This window comes from Adelges cooleyi, unplaced genomic scaffold (assembly GCF_023614345.1).
Source record: "Adelges cooleyi isolate 19-005CV unplaced genomic scaffold, UGA_ACOO_1.1 ACOO_flye_CR_arks_rails_tigmint_CR_PRNA_8, whole genome shotgun sequence".
Lineage (NCBI taxonomy): Eukaryota > Metazoa > Arthropoda > Insecta > Hemiptera > Adelgidae > Adelges > Adelges cooleyi.
In genome coordinates this window covers 6,620,948-6,639,171 of record NW_026096513.1, presented here as the reverse complement: position 1 = coordinate 6,639,171, position 18,224 = coordinate 6,620,948, and the positions used below count along the sequence as shown (strand labels likewise).

Genomic DNA, 18,224 nt, shown 5'->3' with positions numbered 1-18,224 from the left:
GTCTGTAGTTTGGCCATTTTTTCACGGTTTGGTTTTTGTTGTGGAATATTATTACTTTGATTTATAATAACTCTTACAAAGAGTTGTTTTTCTTTATTTCGATTAACTATACGTAGTACAGAACTAATAGCTGAAAATAAACACTAAAAGAACATCTGCGTTGTGACCCAATTACAACAACAAGTTCTAAACAGCTACGACCTAGTATGTAGTATAAAAAAAACCATAACGAACAAAAAACAACTGAATATTTTACTTTAGAACGTATGTATCTTTTAAACTAAGCGATAAGGCAATATAAAAAAAACAAAATGTGTTTTATTGATTCACACCTAAAATTTAAAAAAAAACAGTACAGTGGGGTCGGGCCATAGTGGGGACTACGAGTTCAAAGGTCTACAAGAATTATTACTCTAAGTAAAAGAAAATGATAAAATCACTTTCTAACGAACGCTTCAGTCTAGTGTTTTTATTTTATTTTAATGGCCACCCTATAGATAGAGGTCGACCAAAACACATTTGATGTATATATTTTAGAAAAAGAAAAATTTGATGTTCATAGAATGCTATTGCTGGTGATACTTATTTAGGGGGCGAAGATTTTTGACAATAGATTAGTAACATAAAAGATGTTTTGGGCCGCCCGATAGCTCTAAGGCGTTTACGGAGAAAGCCAAAAGATCTTTGCACAAACTCATGGACTCTATTGATGCGTTAAACGATGGAATTGATTTCCAGACAATGGTTTCATTTGTTTGTTTTGATAACCTCTGTGGAGATTTATTCAATTTAACTCTTGAGCAAGTAGAAAGAGCGATGACTGATGCTAAATCGAAAAATACTGTTATAGATCATGTAGTACTTGTCGGTGGAAGTGCAAGGATTAAAAAAATTCCGGCAATACTGCAGACCTTGCATATTATTATTGTAGAGAACAGCTATTGTTGTTCAATATTTTTAAACAACAAATTGTTAATAATATTTCTTTTCAATAATCTAACCTAATCTGTAGCAATCGATATTTTAATCGTTCATTACATTATAAAAAACCTTTTAGAGTGATTTTGCTGTTACGTTTCAATAAAAATTTTCTCCATGAGATATTTACATAATTTGACGATGTCTACTGCAACATAATGCAATAGCTTGTTAACGATACCTATACAACAACATTTAACTACCGAATCGTTAAGCATTTGGCGTTATTGTTTTTCTGAAATAAATATGTTTTGTTTGCGTCGCTATTGTGAATATTAGCACTTGTTGTTGACCACAATTAAGTGTGTAATTGTGAGTAGCTAGCATAATCCGTCTTCCGTGTCGAACTTTGAACGCGGAAAATGTGGCGCCACTTGATCGGGTGACGGTAACGAGACCACGCCATATCGATTGCGTTATCAGCCAATTCAAATATATTTTGTATAAATAGGTGTGCGGCATTTCAGATCAAGCATAACACGTTGTTTTGTGAAAATCTATACTTTGGTAAGTGCTAAACGGCAATATTTTCTTTGTGTAATAATGTAATACTATTGTTCGAATATTGTTATATGTGATAGTAAAACTGATTTCGTTATTTCAGTATTTCCTTTGCAAGTTCTCCAAGAACCAACTCAAAAACCAAAAATGGGCGCAGAAAAGGTATCAATGAACATCGTTGTCGTCGGACAAGTGCAATCCGGCAAAGCCATCAAGACTGTCGCCAAGACCAACAGCTCCGCTGTTAACCAAGCCATGGCAAGTTTTTAGCTACGCCAAATTTGCAAAATTTAAATACAATATGAAAATCTCAAACTACAACCCTAACGATTGGATTTAACCAATTCGTTTCTAATAGTTGTTGTATGCATATAATATATGTATAGTATAAATGTGTATTATTCCATTTACCGAAAATAACTTTTACGCTTACACTTAAAGTGACAAATTTAATACCAGAAGCTTTTGAAGTAGATGTTGTTTTAAAAAGAGTTTAGTTTAATGTAATCAAAATAATAATATGTTTATATTGTGACATGAGCATTCTATAAACTAATGGTCTCTTAACCTAACCAAATCTAATTTGCAATACTTTATACTAGTTTAAATATTTTTTGTTGCATAACACAGAAAAAATACATAGTTGGACCAACTACAATTATGATTATTATAGGAACACAATAAATGTCTAGCTGGTATAACTGTATAAATTCTTTTATCAGCTTAATATTTGGTAAAAAAACTATTAATTTAGTAATAGTCTAACTAGTAATTTATTAGTTTTTTTCCATGTATAAATTTGATTTGTATAATTATTAGACACACTTTTACTAAGACTCCTTCTAAAATATCTTTATGATTTTATAGTTTTTATTGATTTCTTTATAACAACTTTTTTTACAATAATATATTATCATCTTTGTCACTAATTTAAATAAAAATTAGTCCCGTAAAACGATTAATTAAATATGAATAGGTATTTTTTAATTTATTTTTTAACTATATTTAGTAAAAAATACAATGTAGTTTTATAATATAAGACAGCAGTACCTATAATAGCATTGACAATAATTGAAAATACGAAAATTTAGTTGAATACTAGAAATGTATTAAACCCTTCGTGCATGTTGTGCCGTATACGGCACAAATTAGTTTTTTGTTATTTGTTGCTTTGGAAATGAATTTATGACATAACTGTATAGATGGCCAAATTTGGCACAAAAAACTGACCCATTCTGATGTCAAGTACCTCCAACTAGCATTAAAATTGTGAATTATAGATGACCAATAAACAACTGAAAATATTATCACTGCGTCGGGTAAAAACTATTTCTTTCATGCTATCATAACAAAAAATTGAAACTACCGAATTTAAAAAAAAAAAATTACTACCTTGTAGGAAATTTTGTAGAAAATATTTTAAAAGTAAGAACAGTTTTTTAAGTATAATAGTTTTTGAAATACAACAAAAACTTATTGTGTGCCCAATATGGGACAACATGCATAAAAAGTTATTATAATTTGTTACTTACATTATTAAAAAAAAAAAAATGATAATTACACAAATCATGTTTTTTAATTATCTTGTATAATATATATACCACAAATATGCCAAAAAATGAATACCAATTATGACAACAATTTGTTTTGAGTGCATATTGTTCCAGAAATGGCACAAACAAAAGTTGTGTTTTTTAATGCATGATGCCATAAGTGGCACAAACATACATTTGGTGCGCGTTGTGCCATATTAGGCACGAATTAAACTTTGAGGAGAATTAAGGGGAAGTTGTGCTCAAATAATTTTTTTAATATTTTTCCCATAATCCTGATATATTTTAGAATCAGTACAATTTTTTTGGAGAAAAAAAAAAGTCATGCATGAAGGGGTTAAAATATATATATAGGTATATATTTAATATAATGTTAAACTAATAATACTTTAGTTTTTCAGAAATGGTAATGAAATAATTCCATGATGCCAAACTCAAAACTGCTATAGACCACACAATGCATATTACTTATACTATAATAATAATATGTATTGATATGCTCAAATAAATTTTAAAAGATCCGTTAAAATGTGTTTATTTTTTTATAAATTTAATTCATTTTTTTTTGTCTCTCAAGAACCACAACATATGTTGTATATTAAAAAAGTTACAGTGTATACAGCGAAAAAAAAAGCCCACTTCAGAGTAAAACCAATACCTTCACGCTTTGCATCGAAGCTAAAACATTTTTCTGGATTTTTGTGTAAAAGACATCAAAAGTGGTCAAATTATATGTTTTTGGGGTCGGTGATTACGAATTTAATATCAGTTCTCAATTTTAATCATCCAGAAAGAACTGAAGTAAAAAAAAAAAAAAAATTTAATTTGTGTAAACTTAAAGTCAAAAATGGTACTTGAGCACAAAACTTAATAGTATCATTCTGCATAGATATACATAACAATTTTTTAATGATTTGATCAATTTTTTTTAAAGATTTTAGGTGTTTTTGTTAAAATATACGAAATCTGCGAAAACACAGTTTCCCGGCAATTAAAAAAAAACTGTAGTGCCCAATTTTTTTCTCGTTTAATATGTTATGGATACATATGAGATCCAACTACTGTCAAATGTTTAACCCAAAAGTTTTAAAATTACGGCTAAAAACCCCGAAAAACAAAAAAACTTGTACCCCCCCTAGGGGGGTGGGAAATGGGTATAGTTTAAATTTGACACAATTGACGTGAGCGGGCATACAAAGTAATTATTTCTTATACATTTCAACTCGATCCGACTCTTTTTCTCGAAATTATAGCCAGTAAAAGTTCTAACTTAAAAACTCGTACGGTTTTTTTTTTGTTTTTTCAAATTTCGTCTGTGAAGAATTAAACTTTTTCAACTTTTACCCCCCCCCCCCTTCCCAAAGTACAAACTAGATACAATTTGTGATTTATAGAGTTGCTATTCGAAGGAATTGGTCTAGTATTAAAAAAGTTACAGTGTATACAGCGAAAAAAAAAGCCCACATCAGAGTAAAGCTAATACCTTCTCGCTTTGCATCGAAGCTAAAACAAAAATTTGTGATTTATTGATCTGCTTCTCTAAGGAATTGGTCCAGTGTTAAAAAAGTTACAGTGCATACAGATATAAAAAAAGCTCACATCATTGTAAAACGAATAGCATCTCTGCTCCCCATCGAAGCTAAAAAAACAAGAAATAAAGAACTCTGCCTAGAAGTTATAATAAATAAAATTAATAATATTTCTCAACATAAACCTATAACCATGAAAAAAGGGCAAAGATCCTATAGATTTTGATACTATTTTCGGCTCTACAGTTGAATAAAAATACTTTTTTTTGTATATTTGTATTGTAGCATGTAGTAAAATATAAGAAAATAAATTAAGCACTCATAGTGTAAATAATATTTTGACAATTATGCTAATTCAATAAAATATCGTACAAATGAACCACATTATTTTTTATGTAGCATAAACAAAACCATAGCAACTATTCTTACTATTTAAGGCAAATGAAAAATAATACTAGGAGGATTCTCTCAGTCGAGACTAAGGGAAAATCGTTGCGTTTAATTTTACATTCATTGTACGGTATACGATAATAATTGTGTTTTATGAAACATGAGGTTTTTTTTGTTATTATTATTGCTTTCAAAGTATTAATTCTTTTTGTGTGTTTATTTGGAGGCTTCGCCTTACCACTTGCTAGTTATATTCACCCAGTGGTTCACTTCTAAATATAGAAAGTATACCTCTAAGGTTCAATATAAAAGATATAGTCACTAATCCAGCTTTAATCATAATTAGATATAGTTATATATATATTTAATCAACAGAAAACGAGTTGTTTTACATTTTTATGAAGTTTTTATGTTTTATAATAATATTTCCATTTCAAACAAATAGTACAGAATTCGATAGAAACAAAAATAACCCACACACACACGCCCATTATAATTATGAGAATTAATCCATAAAATTAAAAAATTAAGCTTACTGCATACTACCTTAGTTTTATTTTTTAAATAGTCATAAACGAAATACTTAAAATAGTTTGAATTTTTGAATGATATGGTGACCGACGATAGTATGTTGTAGCCATTTTGTAGCCCTGAAATATTGATATAAAAAATAAATTAATATGCGAAAATAATACACTATGTAAAATTATATCAAATGTAATAACCTTCAGTTATCTATTATGACCGATCGAACTATTTTAGAATTTTCTTTTTCTATTTACTATTTGGAAAACTAATAATTAATTTTGACAAGCCTAAATTATTTTACAATTTTTATTTTTGTTTATCATAAAACAAAAAAGCCAACAACCATAACAATTATATATTATTAAGAAACGAAAAATGTAATGGTATAACAGTGAACATATTACTTGCCCAGAGGCTGCAAATGTTTAACTCCACACCCGGCTGGTAGCGTATACATTAGTCTCACATTAACAAAATTAAGTTTATAAATGTTTTCCATGACATATGACTCTCTAGAAATCATTATAAAAGTATTTACATTAAAATTTAGCCAATTATATTATAATGTAAGGAATAGCCTGTTTGAAATTATTAGTATTGCTTCTTATGTGAAATATTAGGTCATCTGCATAATATTTCAAGTACTCTTCAGAAATGTAAAAAAACAAGCTACTTATTAATAATAATTTATCTAGTTATTATACGTTATTCACATAATAAAAAAATATATTACTGAATTATTATTATTCAACATACTCGACAGGGGTTGAATTATCCTTTCGAGATCTATAATAGTTAGTCCATACTTATTGAGATTCTTAAGTAAGTAGTTTTTAACTTTAAGCTTGGTAACTCTTTGGTTCGGGTACGGGATAAAACCAAATATTGCCTCTTCTTCTGGATTATTTTTTACATCTTGATAAATGTTGACGAGTTGCTAAAATCATTAAATTTTTATTTTTAACACATAATGTAAACAATTCAGTTATAAAACTAATGTATCTCAAATTATTACTATTATGATATTATTCAATTGGTCTATAGAGTATTTAATTGTTATATATTGTTTTGTTAATGTTTCACATATTTAGATAGAAAAAATTCGAAATTACCTCATAACTTAATTTTGATGTTATTGATTTTTTAAATTCTGTTCTCGTCATAATTACAGCTAGACATTTTTGTAAAAATATTCTCATTAAAATTTACCAAACTAAATTATTATACTGTGACAAATTGAGGGGTGGTTGCAGTTATTATTATTGCATTTAATGAACAATATTAGGCCATTAAGGGTATTAAATATCAAAAGTCATCGAAGAACAATCATTTTATTCGTCCGATTTTTATTTTTTAAACAACAAATTCTTAGGTAATGTCGTAAAATCAATATTTCAGTATTAAATGCAATTTGTATAGCCGTTATTATGCAATTGTTTGTAACATGATTAGTCAAAGCAAGATATAAAGCGTTTTATATTTTTGTAACTTTTTGTTCTTTCTAACTTGAACTTGGTTCCAGAGAAAGGTGCAGGTGGCCATTTTTTTCTCCAGGCAGTTGCCCGCCCGGAGGAACAAACCGCCAGTGGCCGAGATTCGACATTAAAGTGATCATTAGGTTTCACGTTTCACGTGTTACATATTTTACAATATATATTACTGATTTATTATTATTCAACGTACGCCACATCGACTCAATTATGTGACTAGCTTCCGGTTTTGATATTCCATGTTTCACGTATACTGCTTCGTCTGATAAGTAATTTGTTATCATTTCTCGGGTAATGCCTAAACATTGTCTGCCTCGGGGGTTTGGGTAGGCTTCCGTTGCCGATTCAAAAAGTTTATTGAGTTGCTAAAATCATTAAATTTGTATTTTTAATCCAAAATGTGAATACTACTATTATAGAATTAATGCGTCACGAATATTATTACTTCTATATTATTTTGTAGGATTATAGAATATAATACACTCATGTAAACAAAGACGAAGAGACGGTTAATTAGGCCAAATACTTATTTTTTTAAGAAAAATGTATACAGTTTAAAGTCACACCGAAATTTGATAGATTGTTCAGAAGTCAAATAACAATATTAATTTTTCCAAATCTATAGGTTACGCACAGGATAAATTCTTAAAACTAGAAATAGCCAAACATTATCGTAATAGAAGCAAGCTAGCCAAGTATTTCAAATCCATTTAAAATTAGCTAAGTATTTACATCGTTCACGTTGGGACATTTTTGAAGAAAAAATGTTTTGTGTGATCGAACATAAATATGAGGTTGAATTAAATACTTTAAATAATACATTTTAAAATTTAATTTCAGAACAAATAAGAAGGGGGGACAATAAAGTTAACAGTAGCAGTAGTTCCTGGGCAATAGAATGGGAAAATAACTTAGTTATCAGTTTTTCTGATGTTAAGTTCTCTACAAATGAAGTTGATACACTAAAGCTGGGTTTAAAAATAAGTTTCACACCGCCAAAAATCCCGATATAAGACGTTATTGTAGGTATACAATATTAAAATATTGGAAAAGATAAAATCAATGAATTAATAAATTTAACAAAATTATGTATGAGTCAAAATGTATTTCAATTACAGAATAGGTTCTTTGCCCAAAATGAAGGCACAGCTATGGGTGATCCATTATCAACTTTTTTAGCGGAAGTTGTTATGAGAAGGTTTGCAACAAGTATTAAAAGTAGAAATAATAATTTTTAAAAGGTTTGATTTAGGTATGTAGTTGACATTTTAGCTATAATAGAGAAAGATTTCAATATTGGTGTTTTTCTTCAATATATAAATTATCATTATTCTTCTATTTCATTAACGTATGAAAAAGAAATCGATGGAAAGTTGCCATTCCTTGATTTACTAATTAAAAGAATGGACAATAATTTAGGTTCTGAGATTTATCGTAATAAAACGCACACATTTAGATACATTCTGAATAATTCACATCACAGTTGGCAACATAAAATTAGTCAACATCCCTAAGTTAAAAAATGTTTCTGATAAAGAACTTCAATTATTAACTGAAATAGCTGAATTTAATAGATATGATGCAAATATGAATTTTAGACTAGTTAATAAGCTCAAACGGTCAAGGGAAGTTAGAACAGCCAGCACGATTAGTAGGAGAGACAATGAAAAATGTATAAGATCGGGTGTGGTTTAATTTTTAGGTATTTCAAGGGGGTTAACAAACATTTTTAAAAATTACGGTATAACTCTAGTTGCATCTAAAAGTAATAACTTCAAATTTTTATTAAGTAGTACCAAAGATAAAACAGGAGAAGAGAAAAAATCCGGGATTTATAAAATACAATGTGAAGAATGACGTGATTAAATATGCTATGTAGGTAAGACAAAACAAAATATTGGGGTTAGGTTTGAAGAACACATAAGGAACATTAAAAACCAAGATGTACACAAATCTCCTGTTTTTTGGAACATTTATTGGACACTAAACACAGCATCAAATCTGTAAAATTACTAAAAAATGTAAATAACTCTAAAGAATTTAATACTAGGAAGGCAATAATAATGTTGAAAATTAGAATTCCATTACAAAACATTTTGTTAAAATTTACAAAACGTATTGACGATGAGTCATCACTTCCGGTATGACGACGCTGTATATTTATAATGTATACAGGGTGATTCTTTTATCATGAACCACTCAATATATCATAGGATTTCATAAGAAATTAAAATATTTTTTTACATATTGTTGTAATACAATGTGATTTCAATTTTCACAATTTTTTTTTTGTTTTTACCCCCCTCCTAACTTAGTTTTTTTGATAGCAACTTTTGAAACTTAAATGGTAATGTATATGTATATGTTATATTAACTTTTTAAATTGAGAATTATGTACTAAAAATGTTGGCTGGTCGATACCCAGTTTCGGATAACTATTTTTGAAGTTATTGAAGTTTCAAGTTTAGGGCAGGAGGAAAGCTGGAGTGTAGTATTATTTTTATCTGCGCGCATTTCCCTTCCCATCCTAACTTTAAAACTCCTAAAAAATAAATTGTAAAAAATTGAGAGCACATTGTATAACAACAATATAAAAAAGTTTATTTTTATTTCTTATTAAATCCTATGAGATATTGAGTGATTAAGTATATATATATATATACATTTTTTATTTAACAAACCGTATTATTAGATAAACAAATTTCAAAATTACCTTATCAGAAAATGCATTTGTTGTGTTAAAATAAAGAAACACGCACAAGAAGAATACAAAATATTTAAAGTTCATTGTGATTTTTTTTCCAACGGGTGTGATACTTGAATATGTATTGAAGTTGTATAAAGCTAAAATGATTCCTATTCTTTTAACGGCTGCTGTTTTAGCGATTTCAATTTTTTTGGGTCAATAGATTGGAAATACATATTGACTTTTAAAATAAATAATCGTGGTTGTGTTCGTGAATCTTAAAAAAAACAGTGGTTGTTTTGCCGTTGGAAAAACCCAAAACATGTACCTATCACCTGTTTACACAGCCGTCTTATAAAAACATGTTATATTTTAGCTTTCTGTAAACCAGACGTTTTTGTTGTGAAACTATTTTTTTTTTATACGAACGAAGCAAGATTAAAATATAATATCGTTAAACAATAGTTTAGTATTGTACTGATGATGTCATATACAAAATACAACAAAAACACATGCATTTAAAAAATGTGTTCGAAAACTTAGCCGATTTACAATGTACAGTTTAATTTGAATTAGAAAATTTAAGAAATAATGATTTTTTTGTATATTTAGCAGTCGAAAAAAGATACGTCATATTGGGATATCCCGAACCAGTTTGCCTAAAGAGTATATATTGCAAATATCAAAATTGAGTGCCCCGAAATTCTTAATACCATTCCCTTTAATATCCCTTCTTTCCCATACTTCCCACACCTGTATTATACACCCTTAGGCATCGGCAGAACTTATTTTGGCCCGGTCAACCGTATGTTGATGGAAGGTAATTCTTCTTCGACTTTTATTAAAAAGATTCTGGTGTGATAATAAGTGTAAAGAAAAAATAATTTCAATTAAAGATTAATAACTTCTCAGATTAGCATCGATGATAAAATATTTTTTAAAACTGAATTTCTAGGTCATCGTTTTAAAGATACCCATTATCTTATAGGTGTTAATCAGTTATTGAAAAATAATTTTCCCTAAGAGTTTTTATACTATGAGATATCAACCCGTTGCGTTTCGGGTACCCTATACAATTTTGCCTTAAGTACGACAACATGTTTTTTTATTATTTGAACAATACGTGTGTACATTATTTTTCTACTTCTTTATTACACATTTAGATTTTTTAGCGGCCTCTGCCCCTGGGAATATTTCAATTCCTGACAAAGTCTCTGTCTCTCGGAATTTCCAATCACAATTCACAATTCAGTGTTTATGTAGTCAATAGGTTGAAAATTAATACTGATTAACAAAAATAAAAAATCATGGCTATAGCATATGCATCATTAAAAAAGTAGATTAAAAAAACCAGTACAGTGGGGTCGGGGCATAGTGGGGACGGAGCATAGTTGGGTCGGGGCATATTGGGAACGGGGAGGTCACAGGTTTACAGGAATTTTTAAATCTGAAAGTGATAAAATCACTTTCGAAAAAACGCTTCGATGCAAATCGGTAGTTAGTATTTTCAAGCCAGTACAGTCCAAACCAAGCACAGTATAAACCAGCAAAGTTAGAAAGTTTTAAATGAAGACTCTGTATTTACAAATGAGCATCAAAGCGTTTATTTAAAAGCGATTTTATTCAATTTTATCACTTTTATTTATAATAATTCTTGTAGACCTGTGACCACTCCGTTTCCTCATTGCTTTGATTACATTATGCCAATACTCTACTGTACTAGTCCTCTCGGATAAAATCGCTTTTAAATAAACGCTTTGATGCTCATTTGTAAATACAGAACCTTCATTTAAAACTTTCTAACTTTGCTGGTTTATACTGTGCTTGGTTTGGACTGTACTGGCTTGAAAATACTAACTACCGATTTGCATCGAAGCGTTTTTTCGAAAGTGATTTTATCACTTTCAGATTTAAAAATTCCTGTAAACCTGTGACCTCCCCGTCCCCAATATGCCCCGACCCAACTATGCTCCGTCCCCACTATGCCCCGACCCCACTGTACTGGTTTTTTTTTTTGCAAAAACTCAGTGGACGAAATAACACATATACAATGTCTTGTTATATTTTGTTGGAATGGTCGACGATTCATGTTTCAATCGTTTGTACTCCATAGTTTAAATTATAATCGCTTATTCTCAATAAAATTAATATTTATGTATTATATACTTCCATTAAAGCAATTTCACACAAACTATTTATACTTCCAAGATTATATTATTTCAAAGCTATATTATACTTCTATTTTACTAGATTGACGATGTACAAAATAAAATGCAACTAAAAAAACCTTTTCATAGATCCTTAAAATGTAAAGGGTGGGATAGTGAAACGGGTTTTACCATTTAAATACATAAGAAAATCGCCGTTTTACTGCCTCATCCTGTATATTAATTTCTTGTTATTTTCTAAAGAAAAATCGATTTTCTTACATTTAAATTAAAATAAATCGTATACTGGTACTGTGATAGAGAAAACAATAAATTTTACCTACATTTATTACTTATTAGTTAAATATTACTAACGTGTATAGCCACTAGCGGTCGGCTGTTGCCTGTTATTTAACAATAACCTTTTATGGAGATTTTAAAAATTGTGTTTTTTTAATAATAGCATAGGAGCAGTATCATGATGCTAAATGTTCACGAGATTTGATCTAGTCATAAAATAAAGTATTATCATTTATGACTTAATTATTATTAAAATTTATCTTAATAGTAATAGTACATAGTAATAAAATAATAAAATATTTTTTACAAAATTAGAGCTACAAGTTAATAAACTAAAAAAATAAAATTAGCACGAAGCAGATTATCTAATATTAGACAATTTAAAAAATCAAGCGTGAATCTCTTTAAATGAATAACAGTATAACAATATACAAAACATTAGTTTTCCTTTAAAAAAATTGTGTAATAAAAAAAACATTTTGAGGCGGTATACTGCATAAAAACCAACACTTAATCTGAATCCAAAAAACAACAGTCCCCTTCATTGTTTGCAGGTAGTTGGACATTAAATACTCATAGTTAACCTTCGGTAAGGTTATATAACGCAGGCTATAAAATAACGAGATAACGACAGTGGTTTTGTCGTATCAGAATCATTAAGTGTCTTAATAAGTACACGGGAAGGTTTTTTTCCCAATGAATCGAGTGTCTACTATAATCAGTCACACGATTTAGTCGCCTGTGATATCATGTAATAAACACAATATTATGATACCGTTCATTGGGCCCTAACCTAATCTAACACGGATAGACGTTACCAACTGATAGTTTTTAGTGTCTGTTCGTTTCTCACATCTGGTACACTGGGTTTTTAGTTAAAAAAAAAAAAAAAAGTTGAATTTGTGTAAACTTAAAGTCAAAAGTGGTACTTGAGCACAAAACCTAATAGTATCATTCTGCATAGATATAAATAAAATTGTTTTAATGATTTGATCAATTTTTTTTAAAGATTTTAGGTGTTTTTGTTAAAATATACGCAATGTGCGAAAACACGGTTTTCCGGCAATTAAAAAAAAACTGTTGTGCCGAATTTTTCACCCGCTTAATATGTTATGGATACATATAAATTCCAACTACTGGCAAATTTTCAACCCAAAAGTTTTAAAATTACGGCTAAAAACCCCGAAAAACAAAAAAACTTGTACCCCCCCTAGGGGGGCAAGAAATGGGTATATTTTGAATTTGACAAAACTGACGTGCGCGGGCATAGCAAATAAATATTTCTTATACATTTCATCTCGATCCGACTCTTTTTCTTGATACTATAGCCAGTAAAAGTTCTAACTTAAAAACTCGTACGGTTTTTTTTTTGTTTTTTCAACTTTCGCCTGTGAAGGCTTAAACTTTTTCAACTTTTACCCCCCCAAAGTACAAACTAGACAAAATTTGTGATTTATAGAGTTGCTATTCGAAGAAATTGGTCTAGTATTAAAAAAGTTACAGTGTATACAGCGAAAAAAAAAGCCCACATCAGAGTAAAACCAATACCTTCTCGCTTTGCATCGAAGCTAAAAGTAATCTAAAAATAACGTTTTTATGCGCCTTAAAAAGTATAAAATAACCCTTCGGGAACCTTTTAAAATGTTGAGAACTAAATAATAACATTTAAAAAAGCTAACAGCATATTACCTTGAAGTTTTTTTTAAAATAATCAAATTATATAATTTTAATACATTAAATTTTTTAATATAGGTAATGAACGTCGATAGGATGTTTTAAAATTTAAATACAACATTTACAACCACACAAATAACACAGTATTTGATATAAAACAAAAATAATATCCACACACATACACATCCTTTAGAATTATCAGAATAGTTAACAGCATATAAAAAGTCATAAATAAAATACTTTAAATAGTTTGAATTTTTTAATATTATAGTGAACGACGATAGTATGTTTTGGTAAATTTGTAGCCCTGAAATATTAATGTGAAAATAAATGTATAATGTGATAACAATACAATATGTAAAATTATATAAAATGTCATATCCTTCGGTTGGGGAAGTCAGCAGCTTTTAAGAATAATTGCTCGGTATAACTAAAAGAGATAAAACTACTTTAAAAAAAACTCTTTAGAAAACAGCAATGACCATAAATAGTATTTTTTTTATTTCAATATGTTTAGGGTTGATCGTGATCTTGTTATTGTGTCCAATGAGTAATCGTTATTAACCACATATTAAAGCTATTTCTCAGTTATCTGTTAACCGTTTACCTCTATTCTCTCGTTTAACATAACAACAAGAAAATTACCACAATCAAAGGGTAAATTCCCCCGTTTCTCTTTTAATTTTAAAACTCTGCTCTAGATCTACCTTCAGTCAAATTTTCGGACCTCGGTCACAAATCATAAAAAGCTGAAAAAAAAGACATGTCAACTCTTTCTGAGTGAATGTATTTTTTGGTAATTGTTTGATTTGTTAGTTTATATATAAATCGATATAGTAATATTGCAGAGTTCAGCTAAAGATCTACAGATATTTTTTATGTATTTAATGCATCAATTGTAGTTTTTATTAAGAGATTTTACTACTAAATATACATAAACTATGTTTAGTATACACTTTTCAACGAAATTTGCTACTCTGGAACGTATATGTTTTTACATTAATGTATTTTTTTTTGCCTGGACTCACGACATCTTCTAAAACCCTCTACACATTTTTTCACGTGGCAAGTCTACATAGATCAAATATCGTACCTGATATACACTTAATTCAGTCATTAATGTAAAAAGTTTATTCCTCCCTTTTCGAAAAGCACCAAAAAAATGTTTAAATCTTTAACTTAAAATAACGGCACGATGTTATTTATTTGTCACATTAAATAAAGTTAACAACCAATACAATATATTATAAAGAAATGAAAAATTTACTGGTAAATGGTGAACCAATTACTTGCCTAGCATCTGCAATAGTCCATCAGTGTTAGGCTCGTCTTGTATTGTAGAAAATGTTCTCCAAAAATCATGTATTTTAAGAACTTCTCTTTTGACATATAACCAACTAGGAATCATTTTAAAAGTATTCACATTAAAATTTACCAAACTATATTACAGTGTAAAAAAATAACTGGTCGCAGTTTAAATTATTGCCTTTTTATGTACAATATTTGACCATAGCAGTAGTTTTCAAAAGCCATCTTAAAACAATAATTATGTTTTTCCGCTTATTTAGTTTTTAAATAATCTAAAATTGTGTCCAAAAAAAAAAATGCCATGAGGAACACCATAAAATAATATTTCAATATTAATTAAAATTAGTCTAATTATTTTAAAATATGGGTTTTACAATGTTGTGGACATTTTGTTGTGTCTCTATAAACCTTTTTAATACTAAACCAATTGTTTCGAGTAGCAACTCTATAAACCACAAATTGTATTTAAATGTTAAAATTTGAGAAAGTTCTCTTCTCCAAAGTTTAAAATTAAATAAAACTCATACGAGTACGATAGTTTTTAGAGTTGTGATCTCCCCGTGTCCACTACCCCCTGTCTCCACTCTCTCTTAACCTTACTACGCTCTGTCCCCATTTTGCGCCGACCCCACTGTACTGGCTGTTTTGCATCATATTTAGAAAAAAAAGATAAAAGCATTTTACATTTTTATAACTTGGTTCTTCCAGACTAACTTTATAGACGACTTCTGTATAATATTGTAAGTACTTCTCAGAAATGTAAAAAAAACCACTACCTATCAATGATAATTTATGTATGACATCAAAGTGATCAATAGTTGTTCACATTTAACATATTAAATATGTTACAATATCTATTACTGAGTTAATATTATTCAACGTACGAGGCAAATGTTCAGTTAGCTTTTCGATTTCCTCTCGAGTTAGTCCATATGGGTGATCAAATAAGTATTTTGTAACTGCTTGCTTGTCAACCTTGCGTTTTGTTAACACGTGAAAACCAAAGAATTTATTTTTTTTCTTACAATAAATATGTGACTCATCAAAAATGTAGTCGAGTTGCTAAAATCAATAAATTTGTATTTGTAATACATACTGTGAGTATTAGTGTTATAGAAATAATATATCTCGGGTAATTACTATTATATTATTCACTAGGCTTAAAAATAATTTAATTATTATAATTTTTGATTTTTAATGTATCATATATTAGATAAAAAAAATCATAATTACCTCACTTGTAAATAATGATTTTACTAATGCTACAAACTCAAAATGTTTCATAGGTCCACCTAGAAATCATTATAAAAGTAACCACATTTATAAGTTTTCACAATTCACATGTTATATATTTTACAATATCTATTACTGAACTACTATTATTCAACGTACTCCAACTGGCGATGGAATCAATTATCTTTTCGAATTCCCAATCCCTCATTTTCCATATATTGCGTACTCGTTGGTCACTTAAGTATGATTCAACTACAGTCTTGGTAATATGGTTAGGATAATGTTTGTCTCTCCCCATTTCCCTTATTAACGTTCTATATAATCTATCAAGAAGCTAAAATCATAGCATTGTTATTTTTAATACATAAATTAGTGTCTTGAGTAATATTTAATAGGTTTAATTATTTTTTAATAAATCACATAATTAGATGAAAATAATTAAAAATTACCATATCATCTTCGATAATTGATGCATATTTTGCTATATTAATATAAACAAACGTATATAAAAACACAATTACATATTTAAAATTCATTTTTGTATTTTTTGAACGCACAAGTTACTCGAATAATGTTTTGCAGTTGTTTAAAACATAAATGATTTTTATTATTTGTAATGGCTGCTATTATAGCGATTTCAGTGCAATAAATGCATATGTATTTTGTTTGTTAGATATAGGTTAAATGTTCACATTAAAATATAAAATCAAATAATCGAAGTTATAGCGTGTGAGTCATAAAAGAAAATTAGTTGTTTTTCCGTTTTACAAATCCACGATATGTAGGTAATACCTGTTTACACAACTGTCTTATAACAAAATGTTATTTTTTAGTTTTTGGTAAACCAAACGTTTTTATAGAAAAATTATTTTTTTTGCCATTTTGGACGGTTTTTTTTTATTATTGTTATTAATATTATTTATATGAGTTATTTATAATAGGCATCATTCATATGGTTATACTAGTGAAGTTACCCAAGTTAAGTTAGGAATCGTTGATTTTCTTTCCACTGTTGTTAAACTCTATGTTTTAAACGAGTGAAGTGAAAAATGAGTGCACCAACCAGCAGAAACCTGTAGAATACAAACAAAAACTTCTCATTACCAGAAAAATAATATTTATTGATAATAATAATATAAAACATATTTTACATTATTGTAATGTTTTTCAGTACTAGTATTATAGCCTTAACGTGAGCCATTTTTGTATGTAGGAAAACAAGTTATTATGTATTTTTACTACTTAAAGGCATTATAAAGCAGACATATGTTTACAGCGAAAAATCATTTTATTTTTAAGAAATATAAAAACTATTTATATTAAAATATTAATTATATTAAATTAAAAATATTTATATGAAACACATTAATCTTTACAATCGAGTAATATAAATTACGAACTAAGAAAGGCAAACATTTGAACTTAAATAAAGGGCAATATAAAACTTTTCAACAAATAATTTTCATTCTTAGTAATAGCTCAACAGATAAATAGTAAAAATCTTAAAGAACCATTATAAACCCTTTCCCATAAGCTTTTCCTCAATATCCATATATGGAGTATTCTTCAAATTATTAACAATGCATTGTTCAACAAACATTGTTATCATCTGTACAATAAGTTTTAAAACGACCATTAAAAATGTACTTCGAATTATGCATTGAACAAGTCTTAAAAATGTGCTTATGTTTTCATAAATATTACCAGACTACGCGCTAGATAGTACGGTTAAATTTTAAAACAATTGTTTTCGATCGAATATACACATGTGTAGAGGCCCCAAAATTATATCGAAGTGGATTTTATTGGGTTACTGTAGATATGATCTAGGTATTTATTCTGGAAAAAATAACAGAATTTTTAATATTGCCTAAACATTTTACAACAGCTATACCATACTATATAAT

The 18,224-nt window shown here is 28.5% G+C and overlaps 2 protein-coding genes across 2 annotated transcripts; both read right to left on the bottom strand.

The window, feature by feature from the left end:
- Positions 1-5,921: 5,921 nt before the first annotated feature.
- LOC126845862 (uncharacterized) lies at positions 5,922-9,784 on the bottom strand. The gene is made up of 5 exons (XM_050584852.1): positions 9,683-9,784; positions 7,163-7,334; positions 6,592-6,650; positions 6,236-6,416; positions 5,922-5,991 (listed from the first exon to the last, which is right to left on the bottom strand). The coding sequence occupies exons 1-5, from the start codon at positions 9,755-9,757 to the stop codon at positions 5,942-5,944; spliced, it is 537 nt and encodes a 178-aa protein (XP_050440809.1). The 5' UTR covers positions 9,758-9,784; the 3' UTR covers positions 5,922-5,941.
- Positions 9,785-15,069: 5,285 nt separating this feature from the next.
- Positions 15,070-16,843, bottom strand: LOC126845885 (uncharacterized). The gene is made up of 5 exons (XM_050584874.1): positions 16,767-16,843; positions 16,477-16,651; positions 16,318-16,376; positions 15,969-16,146; positions 15,070-15,173 (listed from the first exon to the last, which is right to left on the bottom strand). Exons 1-5 carry the CDS (start codon positions 16,767-16,769, stop codon positions 15,070-15,072), a joined length of 519 nt encoding a protein of 172 aa, XP_050440831.1. The 5' UTR covers positions 16,770-16,843.
- Positions 16,844-18,224: the final 1,381 nt, after the last annotated feature.

Bases quoted from the DNA above. Each gene is read 5' to 3' on its own strand.
- LOC126845862 (XM_050584852.1), bottom strand. From the start codon at position 9,757: ATGAACTTTAAATATTTTGTATTCTTCTTGTGCGTGTTTCTTTATTTT. The intron at 7,335-9,682 runs GTAATTTTGAAA...TAATGATTTTAG, and splicing joins CAAATGCATTTTCTGATAAG to CAACTCAATAAACTTTTTGA. The intron at 6,417-6,591 runs GTAATTTCGAAT...TAATGATTTTAG, and splicing joins CATCAAAATTAAGTTATGAG to CAACTCGTCAACATTTATCA.
- LOC126845885 (XM_050584874.1), bottom strand. The intron at 16,147-16,317 runs GTAATTATGATT...TATTGATTTTAG, and splicing joins AATCATTATTTACAAGTGAG to CAACTCGACTACATTTTTGA. The intron at 15,174-15,968 runs GTACGTTGAATA...AATGATTCCTAG, and splicing joins GCTAACTGAACATTTGCCTC to TTGGTTATATGTCAAAAGAG.